General features: G+C 32.0%; 1 protein-coding gene across 1 annotated transcript; it reads right to left on the bottom strand.

Annotated features, from left to right (window-relative positions):
- Positions 1-4,476: 4,476 nt before the first annotated feature.
- On the bottom strand, positions 4,477-9,174 carry LOC111371968 (alpha carbonic anhydrase 7-like). Its single transcript, XM_022994112.1, has 7 exons — positions 9,102-9,174; positions 6,880-6,938; positions 5,486-5,592; positions 5,269-5,383; positions 4,932-5,099; positions 4,791-4,844; positions 4,477-4,696 (listed from the first exon to the last, which is right to left on the bottom strand). The coding sequence occupies exons 1-7, from the start codon at positions 9,172-9,174 to the stop codon at positions 4,613-4,615; spliced, it is 660 nt and encodes a 219-aa protein (XP_022849880.1). The 3' UTR covers positions 4,477-4,612.
- Between the last annotated feature and the right edge of the window lie 5,303 nt (positions 9,175-14,477).

Raw genomic sequence — 14,477 nt, 5'->3', positions numbered from 1 at the left:
AAAGGACTTTGTGAACTCCTCTGGATCAAAAAACTGCTTATTGAACTTGGCTTTGCTCCTATTACTGAGATGGATCTATACTGTGACAACAAAGCTGCCATTGCCATATCTCATGACCCGGTTCAACATAATAGAACAAAACATGTGGAAATAGATCGAGACCTCATCAAGGAAAACTTGGTAGCAAAGACAATTCGTTTCCCTTTTGTAAAGTCCGAGGATCAACTAGCAGGCATACTCACAAAGGCAGTTTCAAGCAAGGACTTTCACAACTCACTTGACAAGTTGGGCATCAGAGACCTGTATGCATCAACTTGAGGGGGAGTGTTGGCGTGAGTTGTTAGAAATCTTTTTCTGGAAACATAAATCATATATAATTGTATCATTTTAAGGGAATAGAATTAGGCAATTATATGTAGAATCAATTAATTAGCTACAGATTTGTGATTATCTAAAATTAGGAGTTTTTTTTCCTATATAAACTCTGTAACCCACCTATTGAATGTATGAATGAAAATTACCTCTTGTGTGTATTGTGACAAACTTTACATTGAAAAGGTATAAGAATAAAAGTGGGAATCAAATCATATAGATCTGGTCAAGGGATTGAAGTAAATTCACTTAAACATGACAAATTGTCCACTAACAAAGTACAGAGAGGGTTTGATGACTGAAAGGCGAGATAAAAAAAAATCCAAACCAATTAGTATTGTAAAGAACTTATTCAATTGGTTACAACCAATTCATTATTAGCATTGAAGAATTACAAATATTTACACGAGGATTTGAATCTTTAAAACATAGTTGTCCTGTCCTACGCGTAGTTAAACTAATATGGGACAACAAACTACTTCCAATTCAAAAAATGATACATAGTTTTGTGAAAGCTATCGATTTTAAACGTGATCTTAGAAAATTTGTGAACTTCAATCTTCCATATGTTACAAGTATGATCCATCAACAAGTTCTGAAAGTTTTATATCTTACTGCATATATAATTCGATCACAAATTAACATCACAAAAAAAAAAAATAAAAAAAAATAAACCTATTCAAGAAAGAAATTATGAATTGAATTTTGTGTACTACTCTAATTTAAGTGTGTCACAACCACGTCCTTTAAGTTGGTAACTGGAAAGAATTAATAAATTGCAGTAAGAGAAAAAAAAATACAAAGTAAAACTTACATTTCTACCATGCCTCAGTGCATTATAAAGGAATGAATGACATCTTTAAAATCATTTTAATTATAGTACTCGCTCAAAATGTCCTTTTCAGTGCTAGCTATTATGAAATATTTTATATTTTGACATGACCTCTCCAAAAGGTCAATCGTAACTATAACAAACCAATGTCAAGATTCAAATGTAATCATTTACTATGTTGCAAATTACCCTTCTTCCCTTTGTGGAGCTTAGATTATGGATACAAATGAATATATGAGAAGAGCCAAGAGCTAGGGATCATTATTAATTCTCGGCTTAAGAATAACACATCTTCATATTCATTCCTTTAATTTGTTAGTATAACATAAACTTAGACCACGTTTGGCGAATGCTTATAAACCATTTATTATTGGTTGAACCGCTTTTATCCACACATTTTACGAAACCAAAAATACTACCCACTTATCTATCATTGGTTCCTATCTAATATAATTTAAACGGTTTACAAACACTTCTCAAACAGGTCAACTTTATTTTGTACATTGTGGATTTGAATAATTTTGTGAAGTTCAGGGAGTTAACAACACAATTCATTTATTTTAATAGCAGATAAATTATTCCAATTCTTTGGAATCTACTACGAATAGCAGAGATATATACATACAAAACACAATTCTGAGAATTCCTTAAGGGAAGAATTGCAGATGAAACATTCTAATCAATCATATTATCAGAACCAAATACTAATCACAAAAATGTGACCACAAAATCCAATTGCGAGAATTCATGATGCAAATAGAAATTGTAGTATAATTAATTAGAATCAAATATGAATACCACGCAAAATCCAATAGCTACAGTACATAAAAGGAAAGAGAAAATTTCAGACAAAATACTGAAGTTAATCAGAATCAAATGCGAAAAAAGCATCCACACCAAACCTAATTGCTAAAATTCATAAGGGGAAACATAAAATTCCAAACAAAATACTCAAGTTAATCAAAATCAACTACTAATTGCAAAGATGTAATGTCAGGCAAATTGGGGAACATGGACTCGATTACATGAAGGGCTTTAAAATAGCTTTGCAGGAGATCGCAGCGTGCGACAATGAATAGGAGGGCATGAAACCTTTTTATGTTAGCAAATTAACATTTACTTACCACAAAATCTTTTTTCAATCATTCTCTCGGTCATTCTCTTTCTTGACGATGAAAACTTCAAACCTTTACAAAAGAAAATAAAAACAAAAAATTAAAATTTTTGGGATGAAATATCTGGCTAAATTAAGCAGTATATCTACAATCTACAATATATTAAAAGTGGGGATGGCGGAGAAACTTTTAAACACCAAATTTACCCCCTACATATTTAACTATATGCCCATTATACCCTCATAATTGGAATACCAATTTAATTAGTATTTATCATTTGGTTTAGAATTAATATAATATAACGAATGAAATATTTAATAGATAAAAAAAAATCAGTAACTTTCCATTCAATTGACCATTTTGCTTTTACAATTTTTATTTTCCACCAACAAATCAATTTTTATTTTTCATTAACAAAACCTTTATTAATCTTCATAATTTACATTATAATTCATGCAATGAGTTTTTGTTTTTCATCAACAAAGCAATTTTTAATCTTCATGCTTTACATTATAATTCATCCATTAAGTTATTATTTAATTGAGGTTACAAATATTTTAAAGGTTGCATTAATATGTCCTTGTTTGAGCCCTATTCTTTTTATTAGAATGCATTTTTGAATAGTATATTAATGGAAAATGTGTGGTTAAAAAATAAAGAAAAGTTTTAAATTTGCGTGTAATATTATTTTATTGAAGAATGTACTGTTAAAATAATGTTAAAAATACTATTTAAAAATATATTTTTTTCAAAAGAATGAGACTCAAACTGGGGCATATTAATGAGGACATTCAATGAATAAAAAAGAAATTACATACGAAAATTCAATAACCAACATTCAATTGATTTTTTTCTTTACAATTTTTAATTTTCATCAACAAAACCCTTATTACCAATTTAATTAATATTTATCATTTGATTTAGAATTAATATAAGTGATGAAAAATTTAATTGATATTTATCATTTGGGTTGGAATTAATATAAGGAATGAAACTGACATTCAATTACTAATAAATAAAAAATAAATAAATCAAAGAAAATTTAGTGGCTTATCATTCAATTGAGTATTTTGCTCTTACAATTTTTACTTTCCATCAACAAAGCAATTTTTTATTTTTCATCAACAAAACCCTTATTAATCTTCATGATTTACATTATATATTCATCCATTGAGTTTTTATTTTCATTAACAAAGCAATTTTTATTTATATCAACAAAGCCCTTATTAATTTTCATGATTTACATTATAATCCATCCATTAGGTTATTATTTAATTGAGGTTACAAAATTGAAAGGTTGAATTAATGTATTAATGAGGTAACAAATGTACTAAATGTTTCATTAATATATTAATTGGGACATTCGATCACCAAAAAAAAAAAAATTGTGTACAAAGAAGTATTATTGAATCATATCGTTATATATATAAAATTTTTAAAAATGGTATTAGTCATTCAAAAATAGTACTATATCATTCATCGATACATAAAACGTACAACGCACGTGCTTACTACTAATATACAAAAAAAAAAAAAAATAGAGAAGAAGTAATTGCGTGGGAGAAATGAAGAGGGGAGAGAATGGTTGGGAAGTGGGAAGATGTAAATGGAAAATGGATATTAGGATTTTAGAGGAATTTATTATTTGTTAGGGTCGAATTGGATATGGGCCTTGTCAAGAAAAAGAAAAGGGGGAAAAATTGAATCCATCTACAAAATGTATTTCCCTTTTGCAACATTTTAAACGTTGCGAAAGACAAAGCCTTTTGCAATGTTGATTAAACAAATAAACGTTGCGAAATCTAAACTTTTCGCAACGTTTGAAAAACGTTGCAAAATATGGCATTCTGCAATGTTTTTCGAACATTGCAAAAAATTAAACTTTTCGCAACGTTCAAAAAAAGTTGCGAAAATTAACATTGGCAATATTTATTTAAAAAATATTGTCAAAACTCAATTACAATAACTAATTGTAACATTTACTTATTAAAATGTTGCAATAGACCTCTTTAGCAATATTTAACTACCGAATGTTGCCTTTTATGTGTTGCAAATGATCATTTTTGGTGTAGTGTTCAAAAAATTGTCGCTACAATTTGCTCAATCTGATCATTTTTAAGATGTCATGTTAGAAACTTAAAAATGAAAGGAAAGAAATGTCTCAATCATATATTTTTATTAAAATAATTGGCTCTAACATACATAAAAATAATGAGAAAAAAAAAAAAGATTCAATACAATAGTGTTGGCAGGTGCCGAAGGACAAAATTGAATAAATGGTGGTGATCAATGATCAATCACTTGTATCTCCCGGGCCGTAAAGGTAAATATTTCGACTGTGTTTTGGTTGCAACGGCCTTGCATTTTCTTCTGCATACTGTAAACAACGAAATTAATCAATAAAAATAATTATATTAATGACATTTTTAGCGAATAATATCTGATTATTGCGACATTATTGAACAACTTACATCGTGGACGGCTTCTCTAAGCAACTTAAGTTGATCTCTTGAAACAGTCTTCACCTAAAATTAGTTCAAAATTAGGAATAATTAATTTATTAATCACAGGCATTAATTTGTTAAAAAAAATTAAAATATTTAAGGATATACCTTAGTGTTTATGGTCCAGATAACACCTTCAGTACAAGGAGGAACTGTGAGTGATCCCATGTATTTGTAATACCTTTGGCTCTTCATTTCAATATCTTTTGGATTAATTATTCCCACATTTCTGTCTTCATCCTTTTGATCAACTATTGATGATATATTTGTCATTAACTGCAATGAGAGAAATATGGCAATAATTGGACCGGGTGCAAAAAGAACTTATGCAGGCGACATTTTCTTGAGAGTAAGATTTAGTTTATTGTTATTTCTAGTAGTCACGAGTAGTTTGTAAAAAATAAATACAAAGGAATTATTATCATGAATCTTATCAAATTTTTACCTTGGAGAGAAATTTATCAGGTTTGCCAATCTTGTAGAAGACACCAGTAACGGCTATCCGGTTCTTCACATTTAGGTCCGAGGTTTGGTGTACCAAGTGCAGTTCCATGGCGTACCTGTTAAAGAAATTTGTAGTATTTTGAGCGTCGATTCTCGGCTGCACACTGGGAAAACATACATACAATCACACAGAGTGAAGTGCCAAATGCTAATAATACCTTCTACCATTAATAGTGTGTTCAGAAGGAGAGTGCCAATGAGCTTGTCGAAGAGGGTACTCCGTCCCATTGATCAATATTGATCCTGCATCACCGTTCCAACGAAGCTGCATGTCGAGGAATTTCTATAGTTAATTCTTGAACTACTATGTCTTCAACACGTTTGTTCACATAAAGAATGAATTAAATTTTTGTTAAAGACTTGACACGGGAAATATTAAAGATTTTTTTTTTGCTAAATTTGTATAGAAAATGTGATGATGAATCATTGTGACAGCATGTTCTTTATTTTGTGATGATTGATTGTGATTTTGAATCAAGTCTTATTAAAAAGGAGACAGATTAGACTAAGGGTCCGTTTGATTTCAAAGATGTAATTGAATTAAATTGAAAACGAATTTCAAAGAATTGAATTGTCTATAAATTTTTTTCCTGTGAATTGTAAATTATTGTGTTTGATTGGTATAATTTTTCACATGAAAAATGTTGAAATAAAAGTATTTTTATGTTCGTTTGGCTTTATTTTACATAAAAAATGTCAATTAATAAATAAGATTTACTGGTATTGGGTATAAAATTTGTTTCCATTGCCAACAAAAAAAATATCAAGAAAATCATCTGTCTTTTGGTGTTCGTTTGGTTTTGTTTTACATGAAAATTGTCTGTAAAAGGGAAATATTTTTTTACAATAATTCTTAGAATTCATTTTCATTATCAAAAAAAAAATTAAAAATTAAAAAATCGCTACAGTAACTGAGAATTCCAATTCGGACAATTTTGTTGAGAATTCCAATTCCATGATTTCATGAAAAACGCTGACGTGGCAAGAAAGTAAGAATTTCAATTCCATGAAAAAATTTGGACAATCAAACAATCAAAAGTTGGAAAATAGACTGGAAAAAGTGGAGCAATCAAACACTATCTAATTTGTTTAAATTATGTCTTAAGCCAGCTATCAATTAACCATAATGACTAAAGATGGAATTGAATTATAAAATACTGGAAAATATAAAGAACATAATAATTGGTATAGCACACTCACGAAGCCAACTAGTCAATCTTGTTTTGTGCTGGTGTAGAGAGAGAATAAATAAGAATAATGGATTCCCGACACTATGTGATAGATTTAACTAAAGAAGAAATTATGTGGTTCATTTAATTGCATATTTTATTTAATGACAGCTAGTGCACCTACACTAAGTTCTAAATAGGATTACTCATTATGAATAATGGAACGTGCAAAGCTTTTTAAAAGTGAAAAGTTATTTTTGAGATTAAAAAACTATTTTTGAACAGTGTTTAGTCTGATTCAAGTGATTTATGAAAAGCAAGTTTAAGGTAGGGGAAGCTCTTCTACAATTCAATTAAATGGAGATGGAGAAATGTATCCTTACCGAAATATCATGACCTCTATTCCTGACAGTGGCATTGAAAGGCTTATAAATCCTCTTTTCTGGTTNTTATGACTTCTTTCCAGCAAAAACGAATTAACAGTAAACTTTGCCAACCGCCGCCTCCGCCAGCTGCGCAGAAATCTCCAAAACGGCGAAAGAATACGGCGATTAGAACCATTTTCGGATTTCATTGTTGTTCGTGGAATAGCTTAAAGTTGGCAATAATACATGAGACAACGCGTTTAAATTTTCAGAATTTACGTGATGAGAAAAAATGAAAATAGGAAAGAATAGAAGTAAATCCGATTTATGATAACTACACTTTCATTTAATTTCAATTATGTAATTGTTACTTCAATTTTATTCAATGGAGTAATCACAGTTTAATTTAATTTTGATCAAATAACTTCATTCAATTCCACTATTTGGACTTATGGAAATTGATGATGTGATAGTTATAAAATGATGATTGTCATTTATTTCATTAAAGTCGTACTTATTCCATGCTGGCAACTAAAAAAAAGGTTAAATCCTAACCTTAGGGGTCCCCCACCATCCCTGCCCTGGAGCATCGTGAAGGAGGTAAATCGCAGGTTATGCCTCCAAGGGTACAGGGTGAAAGGCTGCTTGTACACTTGCACTTACCCAAGAGCATAATCCATATTTCAGGATTCGAACCCTTGACGCAGCAGTCTCAAGCAAAGCTGGATTTCTCTACCCTCCCCTTTTACCACTTGGAGATGTGCCCTGGGGGCGCATGCTAGCAACTAATTTTTACATGTAATGGTCATTAGGCGTGTGTTTGACCCCCCCCCGCCCCGCCCGCCCCCAACATTCTTGTTAGTGTTTTATTTTTTTTATTTTTTTCAAAATCTCATTAATCTACAGTAAACAATGCAAAAGTTTAACTGCAGTGTCAGACTTCAAGTTGCCCATTGGACCGTGGGAAATTGATTGGTCTAGATTACCCTCACCAAGCCAAGTCCATTGATAACATGTGAATGGCAATTTTAGAACATTGGGTGAATTTTACGTGGACCACTCCAAGGAAAAGTCAAATAAAGTAGCCATAAGTGGAAATTGATGCAACAGCTCCAGACGTGGGGACCACAATTTATGAAAATGAGTGAAAAAAATCCATTAGTCTGATTGTACATATTAATTGATCACAGAATAGAGCTAGAAGAGAGAGGAGATTGGATCCCACATGTGTATAAAAAAATTGACAATAAATTGTAGGCTCCACACATTTGTGTCTTGTAAATAAAATCTTCATTCTGTGAATGAAGCACTGCTCGAAAAAAATTGGCAAAAATGGGGTCAAACACACTCTAGATATTGACAATCACGCCATCAATTTCTATAGGTGGAACTTTCATTATGTGAATGAAGTACTGCTCGAAAAAAATTGGCAAAAATGGGGCCAAACACACTCTAGATATTGACAATCACGCCATCAATTTCTATAGGTGGAACTTGACAAAGTTTGTTTTACTTGAAATCAAATCAAACTGTAGTTACCCATTCGAGATCAAATTAAAGTATATTTTCTTATTAGAGTTGATGATGTGAGAATAAGGAACAAGGAATGAATAATGTAGCATGTTCTTCTGACGAGAGGGACATGATTTTGAAACAACATAGATTTCCTCGAAAAAAAACAACCAGGAAATTTGATTATAATCATACAAATTAAACAATTAATTAAGAGAGAAATCATTTTCTAAGCATAGTAAAATAAAAGATACTTGTATTTATGAAGAAGAATATTAAAGACTAGTATATTTTGGTCTTTAGAAAAAACCATGCGGTTCATTTTTCTCCGAACTTATAGATATATTCTAGAAATTCCTGGTCCAAAATACAATACAATGGAAGTCATTGTATCCAGAAAGTCAAAACACTTAAAAAAAACATTCTTATTTGTACAAATATGACTCAACGAGGAATACCATAAATGCTTCATATAAAGTAATATAATGGTCTCTATACATTTAAAAATCGTCCATCAATTTAGATGGCAACTAAACTTTCGATTCATTATTCAATATTTTAGAATACATCATAATTTCGTTAGTAAAGATCATTACTGGTTCACCTTTGAAATCGATTAACTTGATTCGAGTCGATTTTTAACTAATATCAAGTCAATTTCAAGTTAGAATATCGCCTAGTCTAAAAAGTAAATTTGGTGATTGGATGAGGTCTGAATCGGACCTAACTCGACCTGAGTCCACCCCTAAAAGCAGCCATGTCCCCTGTATTTGGATCAATCCCTTTGTACTCTTCTTCCATTTATTATCATTTTGATTGATTGAAGAAGATTTGAATGGCTGAGTTGATGTAACATTCAAGTCATTTTAGCCATGTCATGGACCAAACAGTATTCAATAATTGAGATTTAAAATCGTATAAATTTATTAGTATCTTCTTGCATATCTATGATGATCAACACGAGACCAATTTTGACTGAAGTTTAAGGTAATTAAAAACAAAATTGCGAAATTAATTTATTAGTTTGTTCTTGTTACACATTTAATAATCAACAGGAGACCAATTTTGACCTTGGTTTAAGGTAATTTAAAATAAAATCACAAGATTATGATTGCGTAATTGATTAAATAATGTATTTTATTATTATGAAGATATTTTGCTTAGTTTGGTCAAGATTGTCAAATATCGTAAACACAAAGCACATACATCGTCATTTAAAAATACATACAACCAAAAAAGATCTATAAACCCACTACTAGAGACTCAAAATGAACCAAAATATTAGTATACAAAGAGAATAAAACTTTGTATACTTGTGTTTTAATATGTCTCACAATGCTATGAACACATGGTTTGAGATTCTCAAAAATCATTCTATTCCGCGTCATCCAACTATGATAGACCGTGCAAGCAAGTGCAATTCTCTTGGCCTTAGCTAGCCAAGATGTACCTCGAGCTTCTTTCTTCATCCACTTCAATGCATTAAGTATTGTCGTCATTGACCTTCTCATTCCCAATCAATCTTCAATATGTCCCCATATGTTTAAAGTGAAGACACTGGAAAAATAAGTGATTTCCATCTTCGAGGTTTGAATCACAAAAGATACACAATCTATCAATGTTTAGATACATCAACTTATCCTTCGTAAGAAGCTTTGATTGTACAGCCAACCACCGTAAAAAAAAAAAAAAAAAAAAAAAAAAAAAAAAAAAAAAAAAAAAAAAAAAAAAAAAAAAAATTGTATTGGAGTGATGTAGGGTCTCCAAATTTCTCCAGTCCAGCACTTTTTCTCCCCTTTTGGCCTAAAAAATTGGTATGCACAACCTATTGAAAACCAGCCATAAGCTATCATGTAATACTTTGACAAATTAAAAGAAAAGTCAAACCAAAAGAAAAAAAAAGGGACAAAAGATAAAACAAAAGTGGCAGACAGTGGAAAACTCAAACAAATCCATTATAAATCTATAATAATCCATTTCTTACACACACAAATAACTACAATTGAGAGAAGCCGAACCAGAGAGAAAAAAGGAAGAGAAAAGAGAAAGGGCAAAAAAAAAGGAAGAAAAGAGGAAGAGAAGGAAAAGAAAAAAAAAATAGCGAATATGTTAGGAATTAAGTGGTTTATACTATTAGGCTTGAATTTCTCAATTTTAAAAGGTAAGTAAAAAGTTACTTATTGTCAAATTATGTTTAATTTTATAGTTGTTAAATTGTTAGATCAAATTCAATTTTATTGAAGAGGTTAAGTATAATAAACTATGAAATTGAGTAAAATGAAAGAAAAACTAGTTTTACTGATTGAAGAGACTTTAGAAATTGCTTAAACATGAAATAATGAAGTTTGAGTATTGCCTATTATATTATTAAAATTACTTAAAATAGTTAATTGTTGATTTAAAAATTATGTTATTTTTTAGGCGGCGATAAGGATGTCGAGACAGCTTACCAACCGAGTTGATTTCGACGTATATAGTTCTGTGGGTAGAAAAATATAAATATTTTTAAAGTATTTATAAATTAAATATATTCTTAAAGTATGTGCAATTATATATTCCAATTATATGGTTATTAAGAAAATATCTTTTATTATGTTACATGTGGGATTTCAAAAATTGTATTCAATACATTGTGAATTGGAATATGAGATGTGATTTGGAGAATGACCAGAAAAGTACCCGTGATTATATATCTCTTCTAGTTCACTGAGGAGCCTTGGTCGTGTTCTATACTACACTGAGAGTTCTTGGACCGGGGATGAAGGGGTCTCGATCGTGTATATATAGTTCACTGATGGGCTTTGGTCGTGTTCTAGAATTGATTATGAGAGGTCTTTGAGGCTGGCTTTCGATGACGGAGGAGGCCAAAGGCCCATGGCGAAAGTTCTTGGCCCAAGGGGCAGATTACATATTTCAGTCAGAGAGTACATTTTTGGTGAATTTTTCAGCATGTTTGATGTGATGAGATTATATCATGATTATCAGTTTATGTTCATATCATGATTTTAAGATAATATTTTATGACCTTACGTAAATATTTCACTTTTTGGCTATAATTACATGATGGTAGCCTGTGAATTATCAAATGATATGAATTTAATTTTCAATAAAAATGTATAAATGAAAAAGTATATTTATTTTGAACTTCTCCACTCACTGAACTATCAACTCATATATTTTTCCACGTTTTTCTTTATCATGCAGCAGTGAAGTATCTAGGTATCTTTTGGAGTTGAGCCTTGATTTTAAAGTGAGAGCCAAATGACAGACTTTGTTAGTATGACTCACTTCATAGATCATGTAGTCAGTGTTTTGAGATTCATGTTCATGTTTAGATGTGATTTTGCATCACTTGTAGATAATTATGAGGCTCATTATGTATTTTGTATCCATATGTATATTTCATTTTATTTCTTGGTAAAAGTTGAGATTTCGACTTATCTTTATTGTGTTATGTTATAGTTTGAGATTTGTGTGAAATTGTTCACAGGTTGGTTAGTCCTGTTTACAGGGGAGATAATGTCGAAATTCTGTTAGAAAAATGATGTATAAAAAGTGATATATTATATTTGTAGTAGCCTTGATGGTGGATCCGACTTTTAGTTGGTATCTATCATCGGCTCATGCCACGTCTGGATCCAGTAGTGTTACACGAGCGGGGTGTGTCAATTTGGTATTAAAGCATGCATTAGAGTATGTAGGTTTACATTGTACATACATATATTCCGTTTAGCATATCATGTATAACTGTAGGTGAGTCATGCCTCGTGGTGGCAAAACTCGAAGGCTCCAAGATATGTTGCCTCAATCTCACATTGCTCCTGGTAGAAATTAACCTAGAGAATTCGAGAGGGTAGAAGAATCAGTTCACCAGCCTCCTGAACAACGGGGACAGGGAAATGTGATTGTAACTGTTCCTATGGCTGTTGAAAGAATTTCTATTGTTGTTGCATCTGCTACGCGTAATACTGACAGAGATTTTAGTATTGAGAGGGCTACAAAAATATGGGCTAAAGTTTTCACTGGCACAGCCGATCTTGCAGTTGCTCAAGCATGGATGACCAAGATAGAGAGGGTATTTGATGTTATGGGTTGCTCAGATGATCGAAAGTTGTGTCTTGCCACTTTCTTATTAGAGAAGGGTGCATATGATTAGTGACAGTCCGTACGGAGTACATATCTATACCCTTCCATCATCAATTGGACAGAATTCAGACGTATCTTTTATGACGCATATTACCCTTAGTCTTATAAAGATGCAAAACAAGAGGAATTTTTGAAGCTAGTACAAAGACAGATGACAGTTGCAGAATATTAGGTGAAATTTATTGAACTTTCAAAGTATGCCCAAGTTCTGGTAAACAACAAAATTGATAAATACGGACGATTTGAAAATGGGTTAAAGAAAGAAATTTGATCAATAGTAACAGCTGCAAGCTGGAATGAATTTGGTAAATTAGTGGAATCGACTTTGAGAGTAGAAAAGAACATTTCTGATAAGCCAAGTGGTAGAGAACAAACAATGTTCAGGGCAAGCGGTAGTCAGACAATGGCAAGTACTTCTAACTATAGATTTTCTCAGAGGGACAATAGAGGATTTCGACCCGGTGTGTCCAGTTCGGGTCAATTCAAATCTCGATCACGGGGAATTCAGGACCCTAGATTCAGCCATAGTATTGTGCAGCAGCCATCTAGTCGTACTCATACTCAGAGTTCTTCCCAGAGATTATTTACTTCGAGCCAGGACGAGAGTTCTACTAGCACTAGACTTCCCTATTGTCAGTTATGTGGAAGACCTCATCTCAGCACGTGTCTAAAGTTCAAAGGGAGCGGAGTTTGTTATCATTGTCGTCAAGGCGGACATATTAGAAGAAATTGTCCAGTTCTATCACAGGAAAGTGGCAGGGTACAGAAGATGTTTCCTCAGTAGAGTGCTGGTTACAAGACAGAATCAGACTCGGAGAGATGATTCAATTAATAGAGCAGGTGCAAATAGTGTAGCCCAGTCTAATATCGTGGTACAAAATCAAAAGGGCAGGTAGGACGACTGAAGACCCAGGACAAAGTTTTTGCTATAACTCAGCAGGCGGCAGGGGAGTCACCAGATGTTATCATGGGTATGTTATCTATTTTTTATAGAAATGCTCACATTTTGATTGATCCTGGATCTACACATTTTTTTATGTCATTTATATTTGCTTTATATGCAAATCAAAAGTCAGAACTTTTAGGTAATTGTTTGGTAGTGAATACATCAGTAGGAGAATTACTATTAGAAAACAATATATATCGAGATTGTGGGATTAAGGTAAAGGAAAACGAGCTGAAGGCAAATTTAATACCTCTTGACATATATGATTTCGATGTTATCTTGGGTATGGACTTTCTGGCAACAAATCGAGCTTCGATTGATTGTTTTTGAAAGGAGGTTGTGTTTAGACAGCTAGGACAGCTTGAAATTATATTCAATGGACAGGGCAGAATTTTACCGTCTTGTGTGATATCTACTATTGACGCTAGAAAATTACTCAACAAAGACTGTCATGCATATTTAGCTCATGCGATTAATATAGATGTTAGCAAACTAAAACTTGAAGACATTTCAATGGTCAAGGACTTTCCTGATGTATTTTCAGAAGAATTATCGAACTTACCATCAAACAGGGATGTGGAATTCACTATAGATCTGATTTCATAAACTGCACCTATTTCACGGGCACCATATAGAATGACACTAGCAAAATTGAAAGAGCTAAATGTTCAGTTGCAAGAGTGGGTAGATAAGGGTTTCATCAAATCTAGTGTATCTTCGTGGAGAGCACCAGTTTTGTTTGTGAAGAGGAAAGATGGCATCATGCGACTGTGCATAGATTACAGACAATTAAACAAAGTGAGAATTCGCAATAAATATCCTTTGCCACGTATTGATGATTTGTTTGATCAACTTCGCGGTGCTGCAGTATTTTCAAAGATTGATTTGCTTTCTGGATATCATCAACTTAAAATCAAGGACAATGATGTGCCAAAAATGCTTTCAGGACAAGATGTGGTCATTTTGAATTTATTGTGATACCATTTAGGTTGACCAATGCACCAACAGCATT

This window comes from Olea europaea, chromosome 23 (genome assembly GCF_002742605.1).
Source record: "Olea europaea var. sylvestris chromosome 23, O_europaea_v1, whole genome shotgun sequence".
In the NCBI taxonomy this organism is placed as follows: Eukaryota; Viridiplantae; Streptophyta; class Magnoliopsida; order Lamiales; family Oleaceae; genus Olea; species Olea europaea.
The sequence above is the reverse complement of the archived record's forward strand: the minus strand, read 5'-3'. Positions and strand labels throughout refer to the sequence as shown.